The 20,450-nt window shown below is 36.5% G+C and overlaps 1 protein-coding gene across 1 annotated transcript; it reads left to right on the top strand.

The window, feature by feature from the left end:
* The first annotated feature begins 1,855 nt into the window (after positions 1–1,855).
* LOC142351153 (NADH dehydrogenase [ubiquinone] flavoprotein 1, mitochondrial-like) lies at positions 1,856–20,438 on the top strand. Its single transcript, XM_075403270.1, has 10 exons — positions 1,856–2,056; positions 2,541–2,630; positions 3,339–3,487; positions 8,905–9,103; positions 9,491–9,569; positions 9,863–10,014; positions 10,336–10,568; positions 14,788–14,960; positions 19,350–19,495; positions 20,201–20,438. The coding sequence occupies exons 1-10, from the start codon at positions 1,862–1,864 to the stop codon at positions 20,285–20,287; spliced, it is 1,503 nt and encodes a 500-aa protein (XP_075259385.1). The 5' UTR covers positions 1,856–1,861; the 3' UTR covers positions 20,288–20,438.
* Positions 20,439–20,450: the final 12 nt, after the last annotated feature.

The raw sequence follows: 20,450 nt of genomic DNA, 5'->3' as shown, positions 1-20,450 counted from the left end.
GCTTGACCCTCCTGAGGCCAAAGCCAACTGCTCACCGAGCGTTGAGAGCAATTAGCCCGACGTTAGTTTGTTATGTTTAATAGCCGCCGTCAGGCTCTCAAACGGCTATTATTTAGGCGCTGTCTTTTTTTTAAGATCTGTTCACGCATTTTCATGATTTTTGAAGTCAAATTGGAGTAGGGATTTTGGTCACGCCGAAACAGGAAATGGAGCGAAAACGCGAGTGGTTTTGCGGCGTGATATTTTTTTGCTCTAATTTTAAAGCAGAGTGAGAAAACGGTGTGAATTTGTCAGTGGGTTTTTTGTTCATATGCGGCAATTTTATTTTCATTTTCTGTCTTTTTCAATTTTTTGGGATCTGATTTTTTTCTAAATGATTTTCACAATCCATTCATAGTTCATTCTACACCTAGTGTTTTGTTTGAACCCAATTTCTATCGGTAGTGGTTTTTTGTTAACATGCGGCATTTTGACATTAATTTTGTTTTTTTTTTATTTTTTCTATCTGATTTTCTAGAAATAGTTTTCCCAATTCATTGATAGTCCGTTATAGTCTAGTTTTTTGTATACTCAATGAAAATTTTCTGAATTGAACGTACCTCGGGACTTGTTCTGTTATGTCTTTTAATTCGTCGTCTCCATAGATGATTCTTGCGACCTGAGTTCTTGGAGTTGCTTTTTGAATTTCAGTGATTTCTACTGCTTTGCAGTTAAAATTGGTGTGCGTGGCGTCATTTGTTCTGCTTTTAGGTCAATTGCGTGACTTACCTCACTCAAACAAATGCTTCTGAACTCGCTTAATGAACTTTAAACTTTATGAACATTTTGACCTTAATTTTCTGTTTTTTTGTTATATAATGTTTTGAGAAATTGTTTTCCCAATTCACCCATAGTCTGTGCTAGGTCTAATTTTTTGTTTAGTCAATGAGAATTCTATGAATTGTACGTGAGGAGTTGTCGTGCTATGTTTCTTAATTCGCTTGGCCTCTTGATCACATTTTTCGTTTTACATAAGTCACGACTTTCACATTTGACTTCTGACTTACCTCACTCACTGTTTCAACTGAATGTCTTTTAAATCCATTCGCTCGATGAATTACACAAGATAGTGAATAAAGTCAAGGTCAAAAGAGCAAAATCAAAAGAGACGGGATAAACCGATACAGCCCGGTCATTAAGTCATTGAGAATTAGGTTGTCAAAGTTCATTAGAGTGTTTACTAGCTGAAATTGGTATTAAGCTCATTGGCTTTCAGTTTAGAAGCTGAATTAAGTATATTTTTTGAATCCTAGTGAAACTGCACGCCGCTTTAGAACACTGTTTGACACTGGAAAAAATAGAAAAAAAAATCGGTCAATTTATCTCCTTTTTTCTTTTTCTGTTTCAATCCCGATGTGCATCAAGCGCGTCGACGGCGGCTATTTTCCGGCAATCTGCCGGCTATGTTTTTAGTTTTGGACCCCAATAAAAGCAGCCTCCTCTTAGGCCTAGCGCCTTGCATTATCCAGCTCTAGTCTGGATGCTTATTACAGACAGATGAAATTGTTATGTTTGATAATTTCTGTCATTTCTGTTCGTTGTCAACGATAGCCGTTCATAATTTTGAAAAATAAAGCTGAGTCCAAAAAATTTGAAGCTGTGCTCGTCATGAAAGTCGCTATTACGATTGAATCCATGCCAGGAAACATCACTTGGACAGCTCTGTCGACCTATTTGGTTGTCTCTCCAATTAAATGTCAATAATTTATTAAGTCATAATCAAGGTGTTGAACCTTAGATATATATTTGAAAAAAATATTGTGAATAACTTTGCGTAGAAAAAAATTTGTTATAATTGTCGGATATTTTCAGACGAAGTATAATGCATGTTTGTCGTCAATCAGCAATATCGGCTATTACATTGGCCAATGCCCAGAAGGCAGGCAGACGAGCAGCCTCAGTGTTGGCCACAAGTAGCAATAACAGCGAGGAAAGTTCAAAGCACTTGAGGCGGTTGAGACAGAATCAGAGTTTGGTTAGAAGTATGTCAACAGCTGCCGAACAGAAACCACAGAAGGTGTGATTGTTAGCATTCTGTGTCGATCATTCAAATTATCCCTATTTGCCCAGCTGATCATAAATAAGAATGTTAATTTATAATTGTGCTTCCGTTGAGAAGCAATCAAAATTTTTGTTAATTTAGGGTTGTTTATGCGCGTGAGTGCCGATGTGAACGACAAGCTTTTGTAGGAAAAATGGCAAAATTGTCGGTAGTAATTATACCAAGTGAATCAGCTTCTTGCCTAAATTTTAATTTTGGCATGACAGGAATTTGGTTTCTCCTTATTAGGTCTCCGGGGCTCTACCTTGTTGAGCATCAGCCTGTAGTAGAGTCCCTTTTGGTGCTTCTTTTTTGCCTTTCATAGAACAATTTTGATGCATCAGATAAACTAAATTCAATTCAATTCAATTAAATGCTTCCTTTAAATTGTTTATGGATATGTGGATTTTGAAAAGTCTGATTCAAAGTCTTTTTGATGTTGATTGTCTTTTTGTTTCAGACCAGCTTCGGTTCCTTGCATGACGATGACAGAATATTCACTAATTTATACGGACGCCACGACTGGAGGCTCAAAGGAGCTCTTCAGAGGGTATGTGAAATTTTTAGTCTCACAGAGTAAGATTGGTCAGGAGTTTAGGGGACGTCGTTTTTACTAAACTGACAATTTCCGCTTTTAAGCTGCATGTTTTATTTCCTTTTCTCCTCGTGAATAAAATTGATTGCATCATAACACTTTATGAACAACCTAGTAATGTTTTTGCATTGATAACGCGTTCAATAGTCTAATAAGACGTGGAACTAGTCATAACCACTTTGAATTATGGGGTTTCTAAGAACAACTATTTTGCTTGGTCATAATCTACCGGAGAAAAAGGAAACCGTTCCCAAATTAGTATGAAATTAGCATTTTTATTCATGGAGGGTAATAGCTCTTGATAAAAATTTACTGCTCACCTTTTGTAACAAATAGGTCTTGACTGAGAACTATTTATACCAATCTAGATATAATATCTTGAAGGGACATTAGGAGCACCGAATTGGTCGACAGGGGGTTTAAAAGACAATAAAAAAGTTTAAGCTAACAATCCGACGGCACACCAATTGCAATAGCGAGACGAACTAATGATTCTTTGACCAGTCAGATTTGTCGGCTAAATTTTTCGTCTTGTTAATTGTCGACTAACCCCCAACACCCCCGTCGACCAATATGCATAACAAACTTGGAAGTACTATAGATCGGTTTGATCTGTAGTTTCTGCAGAAGAAAGTAACATCTGAAATGTCGCCTTAATTGTAGGGTGATTGGTACAAAACAAAAGAGATCATCTTGAAAGGCAAAGAGTGGATTTTGACTGAGATGAAGAAGAGTGGCTTGAGGGGAAGAGGAGGGGCTGGATTCCCTACTGGACTCAAATGGAGCTTCATGAACAAACCAGATGACGGAAGGTATGTTTTAATGTCATTTCTTGGCACCCTCATTTGGTGCCAAGTGTTTGACCTCAAAATAGCAAATGCCATAAAAAATATATGGAATATTTTGACACCTCGTTAGAGATCTTTTAGATCGGTAGAGATGTTAGAGATCTATTGAAAGTTTTGACTTGTTTGGGTATACTAACTGATATCCTCCTGATAATTTTTGTGGGTTTTATGGCTGCGAAGCTGTAAGCTGAGCGTAGCTATGTTGCGGTGTTTCTGTCCTTTTACAATTCAAAGACTTTGAATTGTATTGGTGCGCTGTGTTTTTACTACTCTAAGAGGAAAATTCGTGGAGCGTCTTTTTATCGATAATTTTTTGGAATGTATTTAAAACAGGATTTAGAAGTCAATGAAGCGCGTAAAAGTAAGTTTTTAGGTCAAACGGCTGAAGGAATTGAAGCAAAATATTTTGATCATGTGCAGCTATTTCGAAGTCAATTTTTAGTTCTTGAATCAGTTCTTCGGCTGAGTTGGGTTTTCTAAACCATATTAACAAGCAACTGTACTTCTGGGAGCCGTTTTGTTTTCAAATGTAAGCTTGAGCTATTTTGCTATTTTTGTGATTTCGCCGCCGTTGCAGACGTCTGTAGTGGTTTTTGCATTATTAATAGCCGCACGGCGATAGCTGGAGCTATTATTGGCCTTCTCTAGGTTTTTTTTACAATTCAAAGAATTTGAATTGTATTGGGGCGCTGACTTTTTTTCTTTTTAAGATCTTGTCACACATTTTCATGATTTTTGAAGTCGAATTGGAGTAGTGATTGTGGTCACGCCGAAACAGCAAATGGAGCGAAAGAGCGAGTGGTTTTGCGGCGTGAATTTTTTTCGCTCTATTTTTAAAGTAGAGTGAGAAAACGGCGTTTGAACAAAAATTCGCTTTCTCGCTAGTGGTTTTTTGTTCACATGCGGCAATTTCACTTTAATTTTTACTGTTTTTTTTCGATTTTTTGGATTGTATTTTCTTCTAAATGGTTTTCTTAATCCATTCATAGTTCATTCTAAGCCTAGTTTTTTTGTTTAAACCAAATTTCCTTTTCTCGCTAGTGGTTTTTTTGTACCCATGCGGCATTTTGACATTGATTTTTTGTTTTTTTTTTATTTTTTGATCTGATTTGTTTAAAAATTGTTTTCCCAATTCACTCATAGTCCGTTCTAGGTCTAGTTTTTTTGTTTAGCCAATGAAAATTATTTGAATTGTCGTCAGGACTTGTCCCGCTATGTTTTCGTATTTCGTTGTCAAGATTTTTGTTACAACCATATGACGTCACAGCCACTTCAAATCTGCTTTTTGTTCATTAGTTCATGTAATTTCAACTGAATTGCGTGCGTGACGTCATTTTTCACTCTTATCGGAGCGAGTTTTTTGTTCATTCGCGTGATCAAGTTTTTGGTCACACGTGACTTACCTCACTCTCAAAAATGACTTCCTCACTTTGAAATTGACTTTTCTTTACTTTAATTCAAAGAGATAAGGTCCAGTGAATGTGTGTCACTCTGCTTGAAGATTATTTGAGGCAGCAAAAATTTATACAGATTTTGAATCAAAATATAACATATCAGCCTTCAAGGAAAAGACGATCTATCTTTTTTAATGTTTTTTAGACTGCAGATCTACAAGCTATTGCGGCTATTTTCTGGCAATATGTAAGCTATTTTTATTCATGTTTGTATTATCTTGGGTAATGTTTTTGGATGAAATAAATTTTTATGTTGGTCTTCATGGCCATTTGATTTCGTTAATGTCTATTATTATCAATATCAAGTTTGTTTCTGACGAAAAAGTTTGGCTTTGAGGAGTCTTTTTGTGTTGGAATGTTCCTTTAGTGTTGGTTGCAGAGTTATTGTTACTAAGTGAAAACAATTAAAGGTTTGATGAAACCTATTTCGTAAAAATAAATTAATCAATTCTGCATTTTTTGTGGTTTTACTTCTTGAAATGTTTCAAGTTTTTTCCAGTGCGTTTGGGTGTCGTGTGGATCCTCGATGAATAAGAAGAGATTGTTTTCAGGATGTTTAGAGAGTAGTCATTTAGACTTTGCCTTTTTAGCGAGGTTTTTGAACGGTTTTAACAAATTTGACACAACTTTTGAAAAGTTTAACGGATTTTTCGATTTTTCCTATTTCGTCCTTTATTGTTCTATGCCTCATTATGGCCTCATTATGGACAGCTATAGGTGACTCCTCTATGAGCCACCATATGACCAAGTTAACGGTTTGTACTAATATCTAACGGTTTTCACGCCTTTGACACGACTTGCGTTGAAAACTTTTTTTTGCGCTTCTTTCATTGTCTAGTTCTGTCACTTCGTCTCATTAATGATAGATGTCACTGGCCAATTTCTTAGGCATTTTTACATTAATTTACTTTGCGCAGATTTGGCACGACCTGTTTTTAAAAGTTTTTTGATTTTTGAGATTTTGAAAATTCTGGTAGTTGTTAATAGCCGCTGCCGTCAGCCTCTCAACGGCTATTATTTAGGCGCTCTCCTTTTTTTGAATTTAGGCGCTTTCCTTTTAACTTTTGTTCACGTTTTTCGTTTTACATAAGTCAAGGTTTTCACGTTTGACTTTTGACTTACTTTATTCAGTGTTTCAACTGAATGGATTTTAATTTTTTTCACCCATTGAATTACGCAATGTGAATTCGTTCAAAGTCCAAAGAGCAAAATCAAGCAAAATCAAGAGATCTTAAGAAACAAGATCACCATATAAAACCCTGTCATTAAGGCATAGTGCCTTAGGTTATCAAAGTTCATTAAAGCGATTGCTAGCTGGCTTTACCATTATGCTTAGTAGCGTTTAGTTTAAAGGCTGAATTATGTGTAATTTTAGAATCTAACCGAATATGCAGAATTTGCACTCCAAATAAAAAATAATTTGATGCTTAAAAATATTCTGTCATTTTCTATCTCTTATTTTTTCTTTTTCTGTTGCAATCCCAATGTGTGTCAAACGGGTCCACGGTGGCTGTTTTTCGGCAAATACAAATATCACATTTATGCTTTACTCAAATCTTTTTCCTTATGTTAAAACTCTAATCAACTGAATATTTAAGGTTTTAGTTTCGTTGTTTGTTTTAAGTTCGTCCAAAAACTGACAGAATTTTTTCAGAGCAATAATTTTGAGCTGATTCTTTGTTAAACCTTAAACTATTTCACTTTTGTATAAAATGTCCACTATATCAAGTTGCTCTTCAATTGATGCCACTTTAAGAGCATAATTTTTAATGTCAACTTGAAAATACTGAAAATCGTTTTAAGATAAAGTTGAGAAAGAAGGTTTGGTCTCTCTCGCATTTCATTTATTTCATTGTCCCAAAAGATAGTGAATACCGTCAAGGTCTAAAGAGCAAAATCAAAAGAGACGGGATAAACCGATGACGCCCGGTCATTAAGTCATAATTCACAAGGTTATCAATGTTCATTAGAGTGTTTGCTAGCTGACATTGGTATTAAGCTTATTAGCTTTCAGTTTAGAAGCTGAATTAAGTATTGTTTTAGAATATAACTGAAACTGCACACCAAATTATAACCCTTTTTGACACAAAAATTACAAAAAAAATTGCCTATTCTTTTTTCTGTTTCTGGATCTTTCCCGATGTGCATCGAGCACATCAGCGTTTGTTTTTCTCCGGCAATCTGCCTGCTATTTTTTTTATTTGTTCTGTCTCTTTATCTCACAAATGACTTGTCTTTAGATTCTGCATTAAGTCATTTGCATCTGTTTATATGTTTTATTCGTAGCTGACCATTTTAACGAATTCAACACAACTTGATTTTATAAAATTGTGATTTTTTGGTTTTTGCCCGTTTATCGAAATTTTGTTGTCACATAGTCATTAATGATTACCTCACTCAATAAAATGACTTTTGCACTTTAAAACTTAAGGGACCTACTATGCCTAAGTAGGTCTCATTTGCTCTCTACATAGGCATACTTGTTCCATATGAAGTTTTCAGTGTATCGCTTATAATTTAACTGGATTTGACATTTGTTTTCTAGTTATTGAACTCATGATTTTTAGCTGCATTTTTCGTTACTTTTGTTGCGTGGTCCCGAATTTTAATTTTTTGTTTTAATCTAAGTTGATATATGCCTTCTATCTATAGATAGGGAGCAATAAGTTAAAGATATTAGCTTTTCTCTGTATGTTTCAATCGCTTTGATGCCTCTTATTTTCATTGGAATTGTGAAAAGGAGATTATGCCAATAATCTCCTTATGCCAATGATGTCCTACTTCGCCTTTCAGTGGTTTTATATACAATTAGACTTTGTTTTCTAAACTTACACCGTGTAAAGGTCTGTTGACGTTGTTGGAATTGTTATTAGCATAACATGATAGCCGTTTTTTCTAAATGTGAAATGGATTAAAAATGTTTTTCAAAATTTTGCAGTGTTCTGTTTGCTTTCGTGAACGTCTTTCTTTATGACTTATTCAGAGGCCGCTCTTTTAATAAAATGTTTTCTTCTGTTTGTTCATCTCTTCGATTTGTAGTCCAGGACTGGTCCTGCCTTTTTGTTTCGTTGTCTGACGCTCTTTTTTCGTATTACTTTTGTTCACACAGCAAAGATGAAAGTCAAATTTTGTGAATGACTTCTACCTTTCTTTAACGGCATTTGCGAGCGTGACGTCATTTCTCACTCTCTCTCGTAGAAAGTTTTTAGGTCATTCGCGTGGTTAGGTTTTGATCTTATGTGGCTCACCTCGGTCGATAAAATGACTTTTGCACTTTAAAACTTTATTTTGAATAGTTTTTGAAAAGTTTGAATAGATTATTTTGAATTAGTTTAAGGTCAAAGGAACTTATTTGTACTTAGAACTCGAATAAAAAGGAGTAAACTTCTACTTGCCTTGTTAATTTATTGCTGATTGGTTTCAACATAATTTTTTGAGCGGCGTCGATAACTTTTTCAAATTATATCTGTGTCTCTTTCCATCTGTATTATACGGCTCTGATGTCTGCTTTGCGTGTAATCCGGTAATCTGACGGCTATGTTTCTTAGTCATCTATGACTGACACGTGTATTTGAATTCAGTTAACGTAGTAGCCTAATTAATCTTCTTTGTGTTAATTTTGAGTTTTTATTATTAGTCGGATCTATTCTGTTTCGCCCCCCAGTATTTTTTATGCCCCGGATGTCCAAATTATGTGTTGGTACATAGCTCGTTACTATGCAAAACATACTACGTGGACTGGGAGTGTAAAACATATATGTGCACTAGGATGGGGGGAGGTGGGCGAAACAGACGAGATCCTGTTAGTCAGTCAGGCTGTCCTCGTCTTGTTTGTTACACTTCTTATTGACCCAGAGATGTAAATCGTATTCCGATTGATCCCTACCCTGGAGTTTTTTGTTATTTTGGCTTAGAACACATTTTTAGGCCTAAATACCTTGTTGTGAATGCTGACGAAGGTGAGCCAGGTACTTGCAAAGACAGAGAGATCATGAGACATGATCCTCACAAGCTGGTCGAGGGATGTCTGGTTGCAGGAGTGTCAATGGGAGCCAGAGCAGCCTACATCTACATCAGAGGAGAGTTCTACGCTGAAGGAACCAACATGAACCTCGCAATTCAAGAGGTAGTTTCTGGAACTTGTACTACCCGTACTCATATTATCGATTTTCGCCCATCTGGTTTAATTATTTTCTATAAATTTGACGGCCTACAAAATCTTTATGAAGTATCAATGGAGCAGTGTAAGTATGTCTTTTCATCTTCACGAAATTTAATTATGTCACTTAGAATTTAGATAGAATGACGCTGAGTCCAAATCACGAGCAATTCATTAATGTGACTCGTGCGAGTTCCAGAGAAAGACTATCGGTGTAACTTTTCGCCTAGCCGTTTGACGTCTGTTTTAATTTATCAAGAGGTTTTCAGTGATCACTGAAACTAATGGAATTGGTGAAATTGTAAATAGTAAGAAGGAATCAACTGTATTAGTTAACGTAGGTTTAGTTTTTAGGCCTACAAAGCGGGTCTGATTGGGAAGAACGCGTGTGGATCAGGCTATGACTTCGACATCTTCATGCACAGGGGTGCAGGTATTAAAAAAACGTCACTTCATCAAGTGTTCGATCTTTTGCATAGAGGAAGTTCCTTTTCTCTATCTATGTGGAAGTTTCATTTTTGCGTTTTTCATGCTCATTTTACTATTTTTCAAAAACTGTAAGGTATCAAATTGCCCAGAAATGATTAATTTTGCATCCGGAATGTCTTTTCACAGTAAAATTGTGCTTTCAATTTGAATTTTTCAATTTGAAAATTGTGCTTTCAAATTGAATTTTGGACCCTTTCTTAATCCTGTTTTAATTTAAAAGTAAGATTTTTGATGCAGGTGCATACATATGTGGTGAGGAGACAGCGTTGATTGAGTCCTTGGAGGGGAAGCAGGGCAAACCCAGACTCAAACCTCCGTTCCCAGCTGACATTGGACTGTTCGGGTGTCCGACGACAGTGGCCAATGTGGAAACAGTCGCCGTCGCACCAGTAAGTACTATAGTCTATTGAAGTGATTTAGATGCAAGAAAGCTTTTAGATTAGTTTGTACAATTCTTGCGTAGGAATTCTGATCGATTTGAGTGCCCTTGTGAGCCGCGGGTGACTATCTAATGAACTGCAGAACATGTGAATCTAGTGGTACTCAGCATCAATTTTTTCTTATCATTAATGCAGATTTTACTCAATATAAAAATTCAGTTCCGACATTTTAACAATCGGTCCGCCTTGATTTAATCAGCAATGAAGTCATTGCAAATAGCTCATCATCGAACATCATTCGAACCTTGGGATTAATTTTAATGTTTCTAGGCAATTTGTCGACGTGGTGGCGACTGGTTTGCCGGATTTGGGAGACCCCGAAACTCAGGAACCAAACTGTTCTGCATCTCTGGTCATGTGAATGCCCCTGTCACAGTGGAAGAGGAGATGTCCATTCCTTTGAAGGAGTTGATAGAGAAACATGCAGGCGGTGTGACGGGTGGATGGGACAATCTACAGGCTATCATTCCAGGAGGATCTTCGGTTCCGCTGCTTCCCAAGAGGTATAAAATGCTCCATAGTGAAGTTCTTTTTTGCGGTCAGAGTATGCTAGACCAGCTATTTGTATAAAATTTGCATATAGCTATACAGATTTTCATAGGTTCGCTTTTGACGAAAATTTTTTTAATAGCTGGTATTGTTTTGTCTGTGTGGATGTGATTTGAGTCATGCTGGATTAGTAAGGGTAGTGGAAACTGAGTAGTTTTAACGCGTATAAACTTTTTCAAAACTGCTTTCAAAGTGGAGTGATAACTTGTTGTTCGAACAACTTTTTGAGAATTTTTTTCCACGTGTTCTGGAGTTTTGATTTCTGTTTTCCTTGTTTTTGCTCTTGTTTTTTTGGGAATGCTATTAAAGGCGGTAAATATATTTTAGTTGTGCTTAGGTCCATCTTTTGAATCCCCAATGAGTGGCTAAAGGTTTTCTGGACTTCGGTTCTTCGTTTTCAAAAAAAAGAAGTGCAATTTTTTGCGCTTCGCCCGTGATTGTTGTTCTTCTCGTTGATTTAATTGCTGCGATAGCGAGCTACCATTACTATTGTCCTGCTCTTGGTTTTTGTTCTTTTGGTATCAAAGTTTTGGTCTGTTTTGCTGCAATCATACGACGTTAGGATTACTTCGAGTCCGCTTTTCGTTTATTCATCGCTTGGGTGATGTTATTTTTCACTCTTAGTGCAACGAGATTTTTTGTTGTTTTGTGTGATTAAGCTTTTGGTCACACGTGATTTACCTCACTCCCAAAATTACTTCCTTTACCTCCCAGAGATTTAGTTTATTCGAAGTGAAGGAGATAAGCTCAACTGAGTGTATGTCACCCTAATTAAAGTTTATTTTGGGGCAACAATAGGTTATTAATTGCTGTCAAAATAGATTAACAATGTCTTCCAGTTTTTGTTGGCGTAAAGAAAATTTTTACCGAGGAAAAATGCAAAAAAAAACAGATGAACGTAATTATTTTACTCAATGTCTTTTTAATTGCCCTTGAACCAAGTTAGTGGCTATTATATTAATCATGTGGTCTTTTTATGCAATCTTCGAAACCGGGATCAACCGGTAACGACTGGAAGGCATTAAGTTCTCTCAGAGCCTTACTTTTTTACTAGTCCTTTAGATTGAGATTAAACAAAACTGTTTTGAGGAGACAATTTGGTTTGAAATGCGGTTCTTGATCTTAAAAATTAATTTGACCCCATACTCACCGCCTTCTGTCAACACTAATCTGTCCACTCTCCTCGCCTGTGCTCATTCGCTCTACGTTAGTTGGTATTTCGGATTCTTAATCAAAATGTGACATCACTGCATCTAATTAAAAAAATCAATGGTCTTCTCTGAGATGGTTTTACTTTTTTCCCATTCTGCTCAAAGTACTTGTGAGCAACAGTTGGTAAAAAAAGCGAAAATCCACAGAGTCAATATCGATTAACAAAACCAAAATTAGAAATGGTTAAACTTATAAAACCCAATTTTTGATCTCGTTACTACCGTGGTTCTAGTTACCATCTCTAATGATTATTGATATTGTGGTATTGTTAATTTCCAAACCATGTTGCCTCTGTTTAAGAAACAAGACCATGCCACACTACAAAATTCATCAAATTAGTTTGCTCATCAATTTGGTTTTGTACGAAAATCCATTTTCGTTCGTTTCGTTTCTGTTTATTCAATCCCAATTGGAATTTTGGGAACAAATGTTGGCTAGTTGCTTGCAATCTGCCGTGTATGTTTTTGATGACTTGCTCTCGAATGAAAATTTTCTCCTGAAGGTTTTGACTTTTCGAGTGACTTTTACGCCCTTGACTTCATGCGTTTGCGTGATCTAAATTTCTACCTCATTCGCCTGTTCAAGCAGCTCAACTCAATGGGTGGCATTTTATGACTAAAAGTCAACTAACAAGTGCGCCAGAATTGCGTCATTTTTCTTTTTAAATCCTAATAATAGTATATTTTTTGCCTGTATTTCGTCTTTTGAAGCCAACTATTGCCCTTCTTAGTCTCATCAGGCTACCGCTCTCCCCAAAGCAGGCTGCAATCATCTAGAGTTCCACTGGTCTTTCGAGATCAATTTTTCCGACGGTTGTTGTTTTTATTTATTAATAGCCGCACAGCGATAGCTGAGGCTATTATTGGCCTTCTCTTGGTTTTTTTACAATTCAAAGAATTGAATTGTATTGGGGCGCTGTCTTTTTTTTTAAGATCTGTTTTTACGTTTTCATGATTTTTGAAGTCAAATTGGAGTAGTGATTTTGGTCACGCCGAAACGGGAAATGGAGCGAAAAAGCGAGTGGTTTTGCGGCGTGAATTTTTTTCGCTCTAATTTTAAAGTAGAGTGAGAAAACGGTGTTTGAACAAAAATTCGGTTTCTCGGTAGTGGTTTTTTGTTCACATGCGGCAATTTCACTCTGATTTTTACTGTTTTTTCGAGTTTTTGGATCGGATTTTTTTCTAAATGGTTTTCCCAATCCATTCACAGCTCATTATAGGCCTAGTTTTTTGTTTGAATTAAATTTTCATTGCTCGCTAGTGGTTTTTTTGTTCACATGCGGCGTTTTGACTTATATTTTCTGTTTTTTTTCTTATTTTTTTGATCTGATTTTGTTTAATTGGTTTTCTCAATTCACTCATAGTCCATTCTAGGTCTAGTTTTTCTGTTTAGTCAATGAAAATTCTTTGAATTGTACGTCAGGACTTGTCCTGCTATGTTTTTTTATTTCGTCGTCATGATTTTTGTTACGACCATATGACGTCACAGCCACTTTTTTTTTCATTCGTTCATGCAATTCAACTGAATTGCATGTGTGACGTCATTTTTCGCTCTTAGTGGAGCGAGTTTTTTTGTTCATGCGCGTGATTAAATTTTTGGTCACACTTGACTTACCTCACTCTCAAAAATGACTTCCTCAATTTGAAATTGACTTTTATTTACTTTAATTCAAAGAGATAAGGTCAAATGGGTGTGTGTCACTCTAAATGAAGGTTATTCGAGATCAGCTAATAGAGGCAGCAATAACTTATACAGATTTTTAATCAAAATATAACAGATCAGCCTTCAATTAAAAGACGAAATTTTTTGGTCTGTCTTTTTTACTGTTTTTTTTAGACTGCCGATCTACGAATCAATTGCGGCTATTTTCTGGCAATCTGCCAGCTATGTTTTTCTTAGATCTACAAAGCTATTTTGTGACAGTCGGTCAGCTTTTCTCTGTTAACCGCTGTAAGGACAGGATCAGGAGGGTTTCTAATGCGATACTATTGAGCCGTTTCAATGTTTGCAGATAATAGCTAAAACTTTTAATGCTTTTGATGCAGTGTTATTGCAAAACTTTAATGAATTTAATTATTTTCCCGATTTTTGTGGTCTTATCAATTATTCTCAGTCATAACGAGTTTCTTGTCTTACCAGGCAGTCTTTTTGTGCTCGCATCCAACGTAATCACTGATTATTGTTTTTCCGACTTTCTGACTGTTTTTAATAAAACAAACGACAGCTGTTTTATGTTAGTTGCCCTCAATTGTTCTTTCTTGTTTTCTTTCTCATCATTTACTTAAGATGTGGTTATTTTATTTCTTTCGCAGCTATTACTTTTTATGCTTTAAGGCCATTTGTTTCCAAACAGTTGCAGTATTTTTAAACTAAGATTTTAAGGCAGGACATGTGCTGCTGGATGTTTTCTTTTTTGTCGTGTTCCCTTTTTTGTTGCGACCATTTAATTACTCGTCAAGAAGTCAATATGGGTTTTTTTTCATGGCTATTTGTACCACTCTGCAACTGAATCTAAATGTAGAATGAAAACGGAGTTGGAGAAAGGTCACCCGGGCTTGATAATCATTAGGCTATATTACTTGAAAGACATCAGTTCTCGAAATGGGTGGTTTTGATAACTCTGTGGTCTCAGTGGTTTATTTCGTGGCTGTTGTCCGGCCACTTGCAACATAAAGTCTACTTTCCTGTACATTTAAAGCTGATGGTATTAAAGTTTTTAAACTCTTTTTTAAAGCTTATACCGACCTGATGAGAGAATTCGATATATGTATTCCATACGTTTTATATTAATAAATTGTTCCTAGAATCCAGAAATACCATTACAAAACAAAACTGACGCTCACAGGACGCTGTTGTTGAAGATTTAGGCAATTTTTCAAGATCTTAATCTCAGTATTTCAATATGCAGTCTTCAGTTGTTGCTGCTTTGTAATGACTGCGACCGAAATGTTATTTATTTAGTATCTGTGATGACGTCATGATGGACTTTGATGCACTTGTGGATGTGCAGAGTGGACTGGGAACAGCAGCCATAATTGTGATCAACAAACAGTATGACATTGTTCAGGCCATTGCCAGATTGATCACGTTCTACAAACACGAGAGCTGTGGACAGTGCACACCTTGCAGAGAAGGTACTGCAGTCGAAATGGACACATTTGGTTACATTATAATTTACCCGATGCCAAGATACTCAATGTGCGAAATTACCCTCTGCCATAATACCCAATTTGTTTCCTTAGATTGTATTGTCCAATAATCAGATTTGAACTTAGCAGTAGGTATTACAGGTTTTATCATACTTGGGCAGATAATTTGATATTTATTTGGGATATTTTTTGGATGAATTACTTTGTTTGAACAAAATCGGGGATCGAGTTGTATAAGATAACAAACTAAAATACTCAAAATATACTCATTATTCTACCCCATTGTTGAAACTACCAGAACGATTTTTTATGGTATGGTTTTATCGAATTGAGATAGAATCTATGGAAGTGTAACTAGCAAGTTTTAAATGTGAGACTAGTTCAATGGGCTTTGCGGCCAATGGTCTTGCCTCAGTGGCCCGTGGGACTTCATATGAAACCGTGTCATGTCCAGACTAAACAGTCGCAGACAAAATAGTCCTAATATCAAACTAGTCCCAGACAAAATAGCCCCAAAAATTTAAAGTGACTCAACACAATAATTAAAGAAAGTTCATCCCGCAATTAATCTAAACCAAAACAAACTATCAAAGAATTAAAAGTGGAAACAAAATTACATCTAATTCTGTTTCCACTTTTAATTCTTTGGTAGTTTGTTTTGTTTTAGATTAATTGCGGGATCAACTTTCATTAATTATTTTGTTGAGTCACTTTAAATTTTGGGGGCTATTTTAAGTTTTGCTTTAATTGGAAAGCTTATAAAAGAGTGCCTCACGATGTTTGGCGTCATATTTTTGACGCAAATTTTGAACGTGGAGTGCCCCAAAAGACATCAGTAGAGAAACATCAGCCAGTATTCCAGCATACAACTCAAACGATAGAACAGTTAACCGATTGCGGTATCAAAATCGTCCACAAAAGTGTAAGCCATTGTCACTGAAAGTTTTTGAGATTCCAGAGATCTTACAAATGGCACATAGTTGTGAGAAATTCAGGTATTTTGATTCAGGGTTTCAAGATGAGAAATGAATTATTGTTTTTGCGACATGCCAGCCATTGATTTGCTCGAAAAATCAGATGATTGGTTCTGCGATGGGATATTCTCAAGAGCTCCAAACGCCTCATCTGGTCTACACAATTCATGCTTCTGTTGGCTGCGGCAACTTGCGTCTTGTATATGCTTTTCTTCCTGATGAAAAAGAAGAGAGCTTTCGAAAACTACTTAGTTTGGTTCCGGAAACATCAGCAAAACAGATAACAATCGTTTCCGAACTTGCAGTTCAGAGGGCGTTCCTTAAGTGGAATGAACACATTCAAATTCAGTTTTGCTTTTTCCATCTTGGTCAAAACGTTGAACAACATGTGCAGTCATTCAGTGGGCTGCTCCTGGAGTTTTGTTAACATATCAGAATTATTCTTTGCCATGCTTTCTTGCCATTAAATGATGTCATTAGATGGCATTTGAAAAATTAGATGACATTTGACTGAGCCAATTTTAACTTAGAAGACAATTACCTCGATCGGTACAACTCCACTGGTTAGAGGCAAAAACTGCGATTTGCAATTGAACGTTGAAACTGCTACGGGCACATAAAGAAGACTAATCCAAGAACAAATAGCTGTCGAGGGCTAGATCTGTAATTTTGTAACTGGTTCATACAAAACCGACCTCCATAGCTACCAAAGCTGATTGAAACGTTGCATGTTTTACATTTTTAACCCCTTCAGTTCGTAAATCACTATGTAAAAATATGGCGCGTGCGCCTTAGAGCGCAAATAATATGCACCCACTCAGCTGGTGCACGAAAGGAAAAGATCGGAAAATTCAAGTATGAACAAAAAAACTCATGAAATAATGGTTCAGAAGATTAAGGCTGGACAGCAAGTAAAGATGCCAAATAAAGCGAATTACGCGAAAGTTCAAATTTACAAGAATGTGTACAAAATTACCACTATCACAATATGATTGATTTCTTGACAGTCTGCAGTTATAATATTAAACGTCAAGAAATGTTAATTTTTTTTAATGTCAAAATTGTGTCTTCCATTTTCTGTCAAGAATTTAACTTTAAAAATAACGCTGGAAGCTATCTGATTTTTCAAAATGTAGATCATAAACTAGCCTTTTCATTGTTTTTCTGCAAAAATATTTTTTGTCCATTAGGTATCAAACCAGTGACCTCCGAATTTGCATAAGGAGAACAGCAACTGCGCTGCATTAATTTTGGTTTTCCTACTTCAAATTGTTTTTCGCTTCTTCTAAAGAGCGCTCTGACTGGGACTGTTGTGTGTATTTTTTAATAGCCGCCCTCATCTTCTCAGCCGGCTATTATAGCGCTCCCATTACAATCCAAGAATTGGATTGTATTGGTGCACTGTCTTTTTTATTATTTTTGTAAGATGTTTTCACACCTGTTTTCATGACTGAGCTTTCAAAAAGGGGATAAACAGCTAAAGCTCAGCGGGCATCAAGTTTCTTTAGAGGCCCGCGTTTAGTAGTCCCTCAAGTACTCAGAGTGGTGAAGCTACTGGGAGGGCCGTAATTCAAGGTTAAAAGGTCATTTTTGGGAGTTTTTCGTCATTTTTTGGATGTTTTGTTGAGCAGACTGAAATTGAGGTTTAATAAAGCTGATAAAGGTCCTTTGTAAGACGATTGTTTTCAAATTTTTCGATTTTTTGTCATTCTCTGAGTTTAACTATCTTTTCTGGCCAACGAAATTTTTTTAATATAGAAGGTTTACACAACAGAACTGCAGAGTAAAAAAAAGTTTTGACGTTTTTTGTAGCCCTATTTTTGGAAATTTTCTTTAAATTTTCTCTTCTCAGTTTCTTGATGCATTTGTCATCTTTGTCCAGTTTATCTACTTTTAGTGGCAGCTTCATCTCTTTCAAGGTTTTCGCGTGAGTTAATGAGTATTTTGGAATGAGTTATATATGGCCTTCAAGGGTTTTAGCAATGATCGTTTTTTTGGTTAGTTTGTTTGATTCTTTTAGTTTTTGAGATTTTGTCTTGCTGGCTGGGATTGTTCAATTGATCTGTTGGTCAGGTTCATTAGGTCTGTCTTTCATTCAATTACTTGGATTGTTATTCAGGACTTGTCCTGCTATGTTTTTTTTTCGTCGAATAAAAAAATGTTTGGCTTTACCTCATTTTGCGTATATCTTTTTGACTTCTCTAGGCTAGTTTCTCTCTTCTCTCATTCTGCTAAAAGTGATTTTGAACATCAGTTGCTTAGCAAAGCAATTCAAAATGAACAGAGTCAGTATAAAAAAATGAAGTCAGAAGTAGAAACGGGATAAACCCATAAAGCCCAATTTTAGATGCCCGCTATTTGAGCGTCGTTCCTATAAGTCTTAGTTACCATCTCTAATGCTTATTGGTATTGATAGTAACCCCTATAGCTTCTCTCTAAGAAACAGAAGTACGTTATGTTCAACTACAAAATGCCATCAAAATAAATCGGACTTAAAAATTTTTTTGTACAAAAATCTTTTTTTTTCAATATCTTCTATTCTTTCAATCCCAATGATGCTTATTGGAATCAACGGCAGCTATTTTCCGGCAATCTGCCGGGTATGTTTTACTATTTTTTTGTGACTTTTGGTATGTTCACCTATGAAACTGTTATCACAAACAAACACGGGAATAATTTATCCACCTAATTGTTATAAAAACATGCTTGTAATGCTGAGTGCTAATTTCTAATCGAATATTGAACGAAGAGATCAAAAGGAATAAATTGGTACTGTTGCATTTTGTATATTGCCATGTAACCGTTGTGGGGTAGTAGAGGTGTCAGGACATTTTCAGTTTACCCAATGTCATACACAACCTGCCATTTAACCCAATGTCATTATACGCAATGCCAACTTTAATTTATGATATTGTTAAAATTACGTCTATTTAGCCATTCGTCTATTGTTTAAGTTATCAGAACGATTATTTAGCCGACTCTAAAATTAAATGGCTCGTGAGACTTGAGATGAAGCTGTCACAACCGAACATCGAATAATTGAACGAAAAAATCAAAGAGCATTGGGTAAATTGGCAGGTTGGGTGAAATGGCATTGGGTAAAAGGGAATTGAGTAAATTGCCAGGTAACCGGTAGTAACTGATAGGCGCGGTGGCTACTTGGAACGTTTGTACTAAGTTGTTGTTTTTCGACTTATTTCCCCGTAATATTTTGGCTACGAAACCTAAATTTTAATTTCAGCTTGGATGTGAGAACCATAGCCGCCTTTTCAGTTTTTCTGAGTTTTCCAGAATTCAGAACATTATTTGCTCAATGTTGCAATGAGAATTAATCTGAATTGAATGTTAAAGTGCTAGCTTATTCTGGAAACAACCTCATTTTTGTGTATCTTTTGGTTAGGAACAACTTGGCTGGATAAGACGATGGCGAGATTTACGAGTGGAAATGCAAAGCCACAGGAGATTGACATGTTGTGGGAACTGACGAAACAGATTGAGGGACACACCATATGTGCATTGGGAGATGCAGCTGCGTGGCCAGTACAGGTGAGATATTATTGACTTTACTTGTAACTGAATTGAAGGAGTTGAAAGAAGAAAATGGAATTGACTAGGGACCAGAGAGAATGGGCTTGCCTGATCCCGCCGCAAAACCCGTTTCTGGCAGTCTGTGTACAGTGTGTATGGATCCTGGGAGCGGTTGCCCGCTCGTAGTTCTGCCGCGTAGACGCCTCCATACTTGAGAACCTGTAATGAGAATCCATACTTGAGAATGTAATTGACTCCCACAAACTAACGTTGTGTAGCAATTTGAAACAGGTCATAAAGAAACTAGATGCAAAACACGCTGAAACTATCAAATTTGGAAGCCAGATATTGGGGTTAAAGGGTTTATGGTCTTGAGAGACATAAGAGTAGCTAATGATATCTGATTATCAGTCTAAATAAATAGATACACTGGCCTGATCAAAGTATCCTCCCCGCTGCATCGCCTCCCCTGCAGATCCCTCAGGCCGTAAGGTACCAGTTGCCCCCCTCCATCAATCTCCACGGGTGCCCCCCCCCCCCCTCCGCTGCACTCACCTCACGCTCCTTCCATTAAGCTAAAGTTAGCCTCACTAAACTGTAGCTAGCTACTGACGAAGCCAGCAGGTCGTTTGAGAGCAATTCGCCCGACGTTAGTTGGTTATGTTCAAACGGGGAAGACTAATCTAATGTGTGTTTTTGTTTATAATTCTCCGGATTTTTTAGGGTCTGATTCGACACTTCCGGCCTGAACTGGAGCGCAGAATGGCAGAGTTTGAATCCAATCAGAAACAAAAAGCAGTTGCCAATTGATGCCTCAAAAATGCACTAAAAGACGAGAGTGGATGAAAGAAGACTGCAATTTATTTGGTCGACGAAGATAGTTTTAAATGTGTATCTGATATGATTAGTTTTGGCTATGATCTTAAACTAAACCTAATTTAGATTTAGAAATGCGATAAAAGTTTCAGCCTTA

This window comes from Convolutriloba macropyga, chromosome 12 (assembly GCF_964194025.1).
Source record: "Convolutriloba macropyga chromosome 12, txConMacr16.3, whole genome shotgun sequence".
Lineage (NCBI taxonomy): Eukaryota > Metazoa > Xenacoelomorpha > Acoela > Convolutidae > Convolutriloba > Convolutriloba macropyga.
The sequence above is the reverse complement of the archived record's forward strand: the minus strand, read 5'-3'. Positions and strand labels throughout refer to the sequence as shown.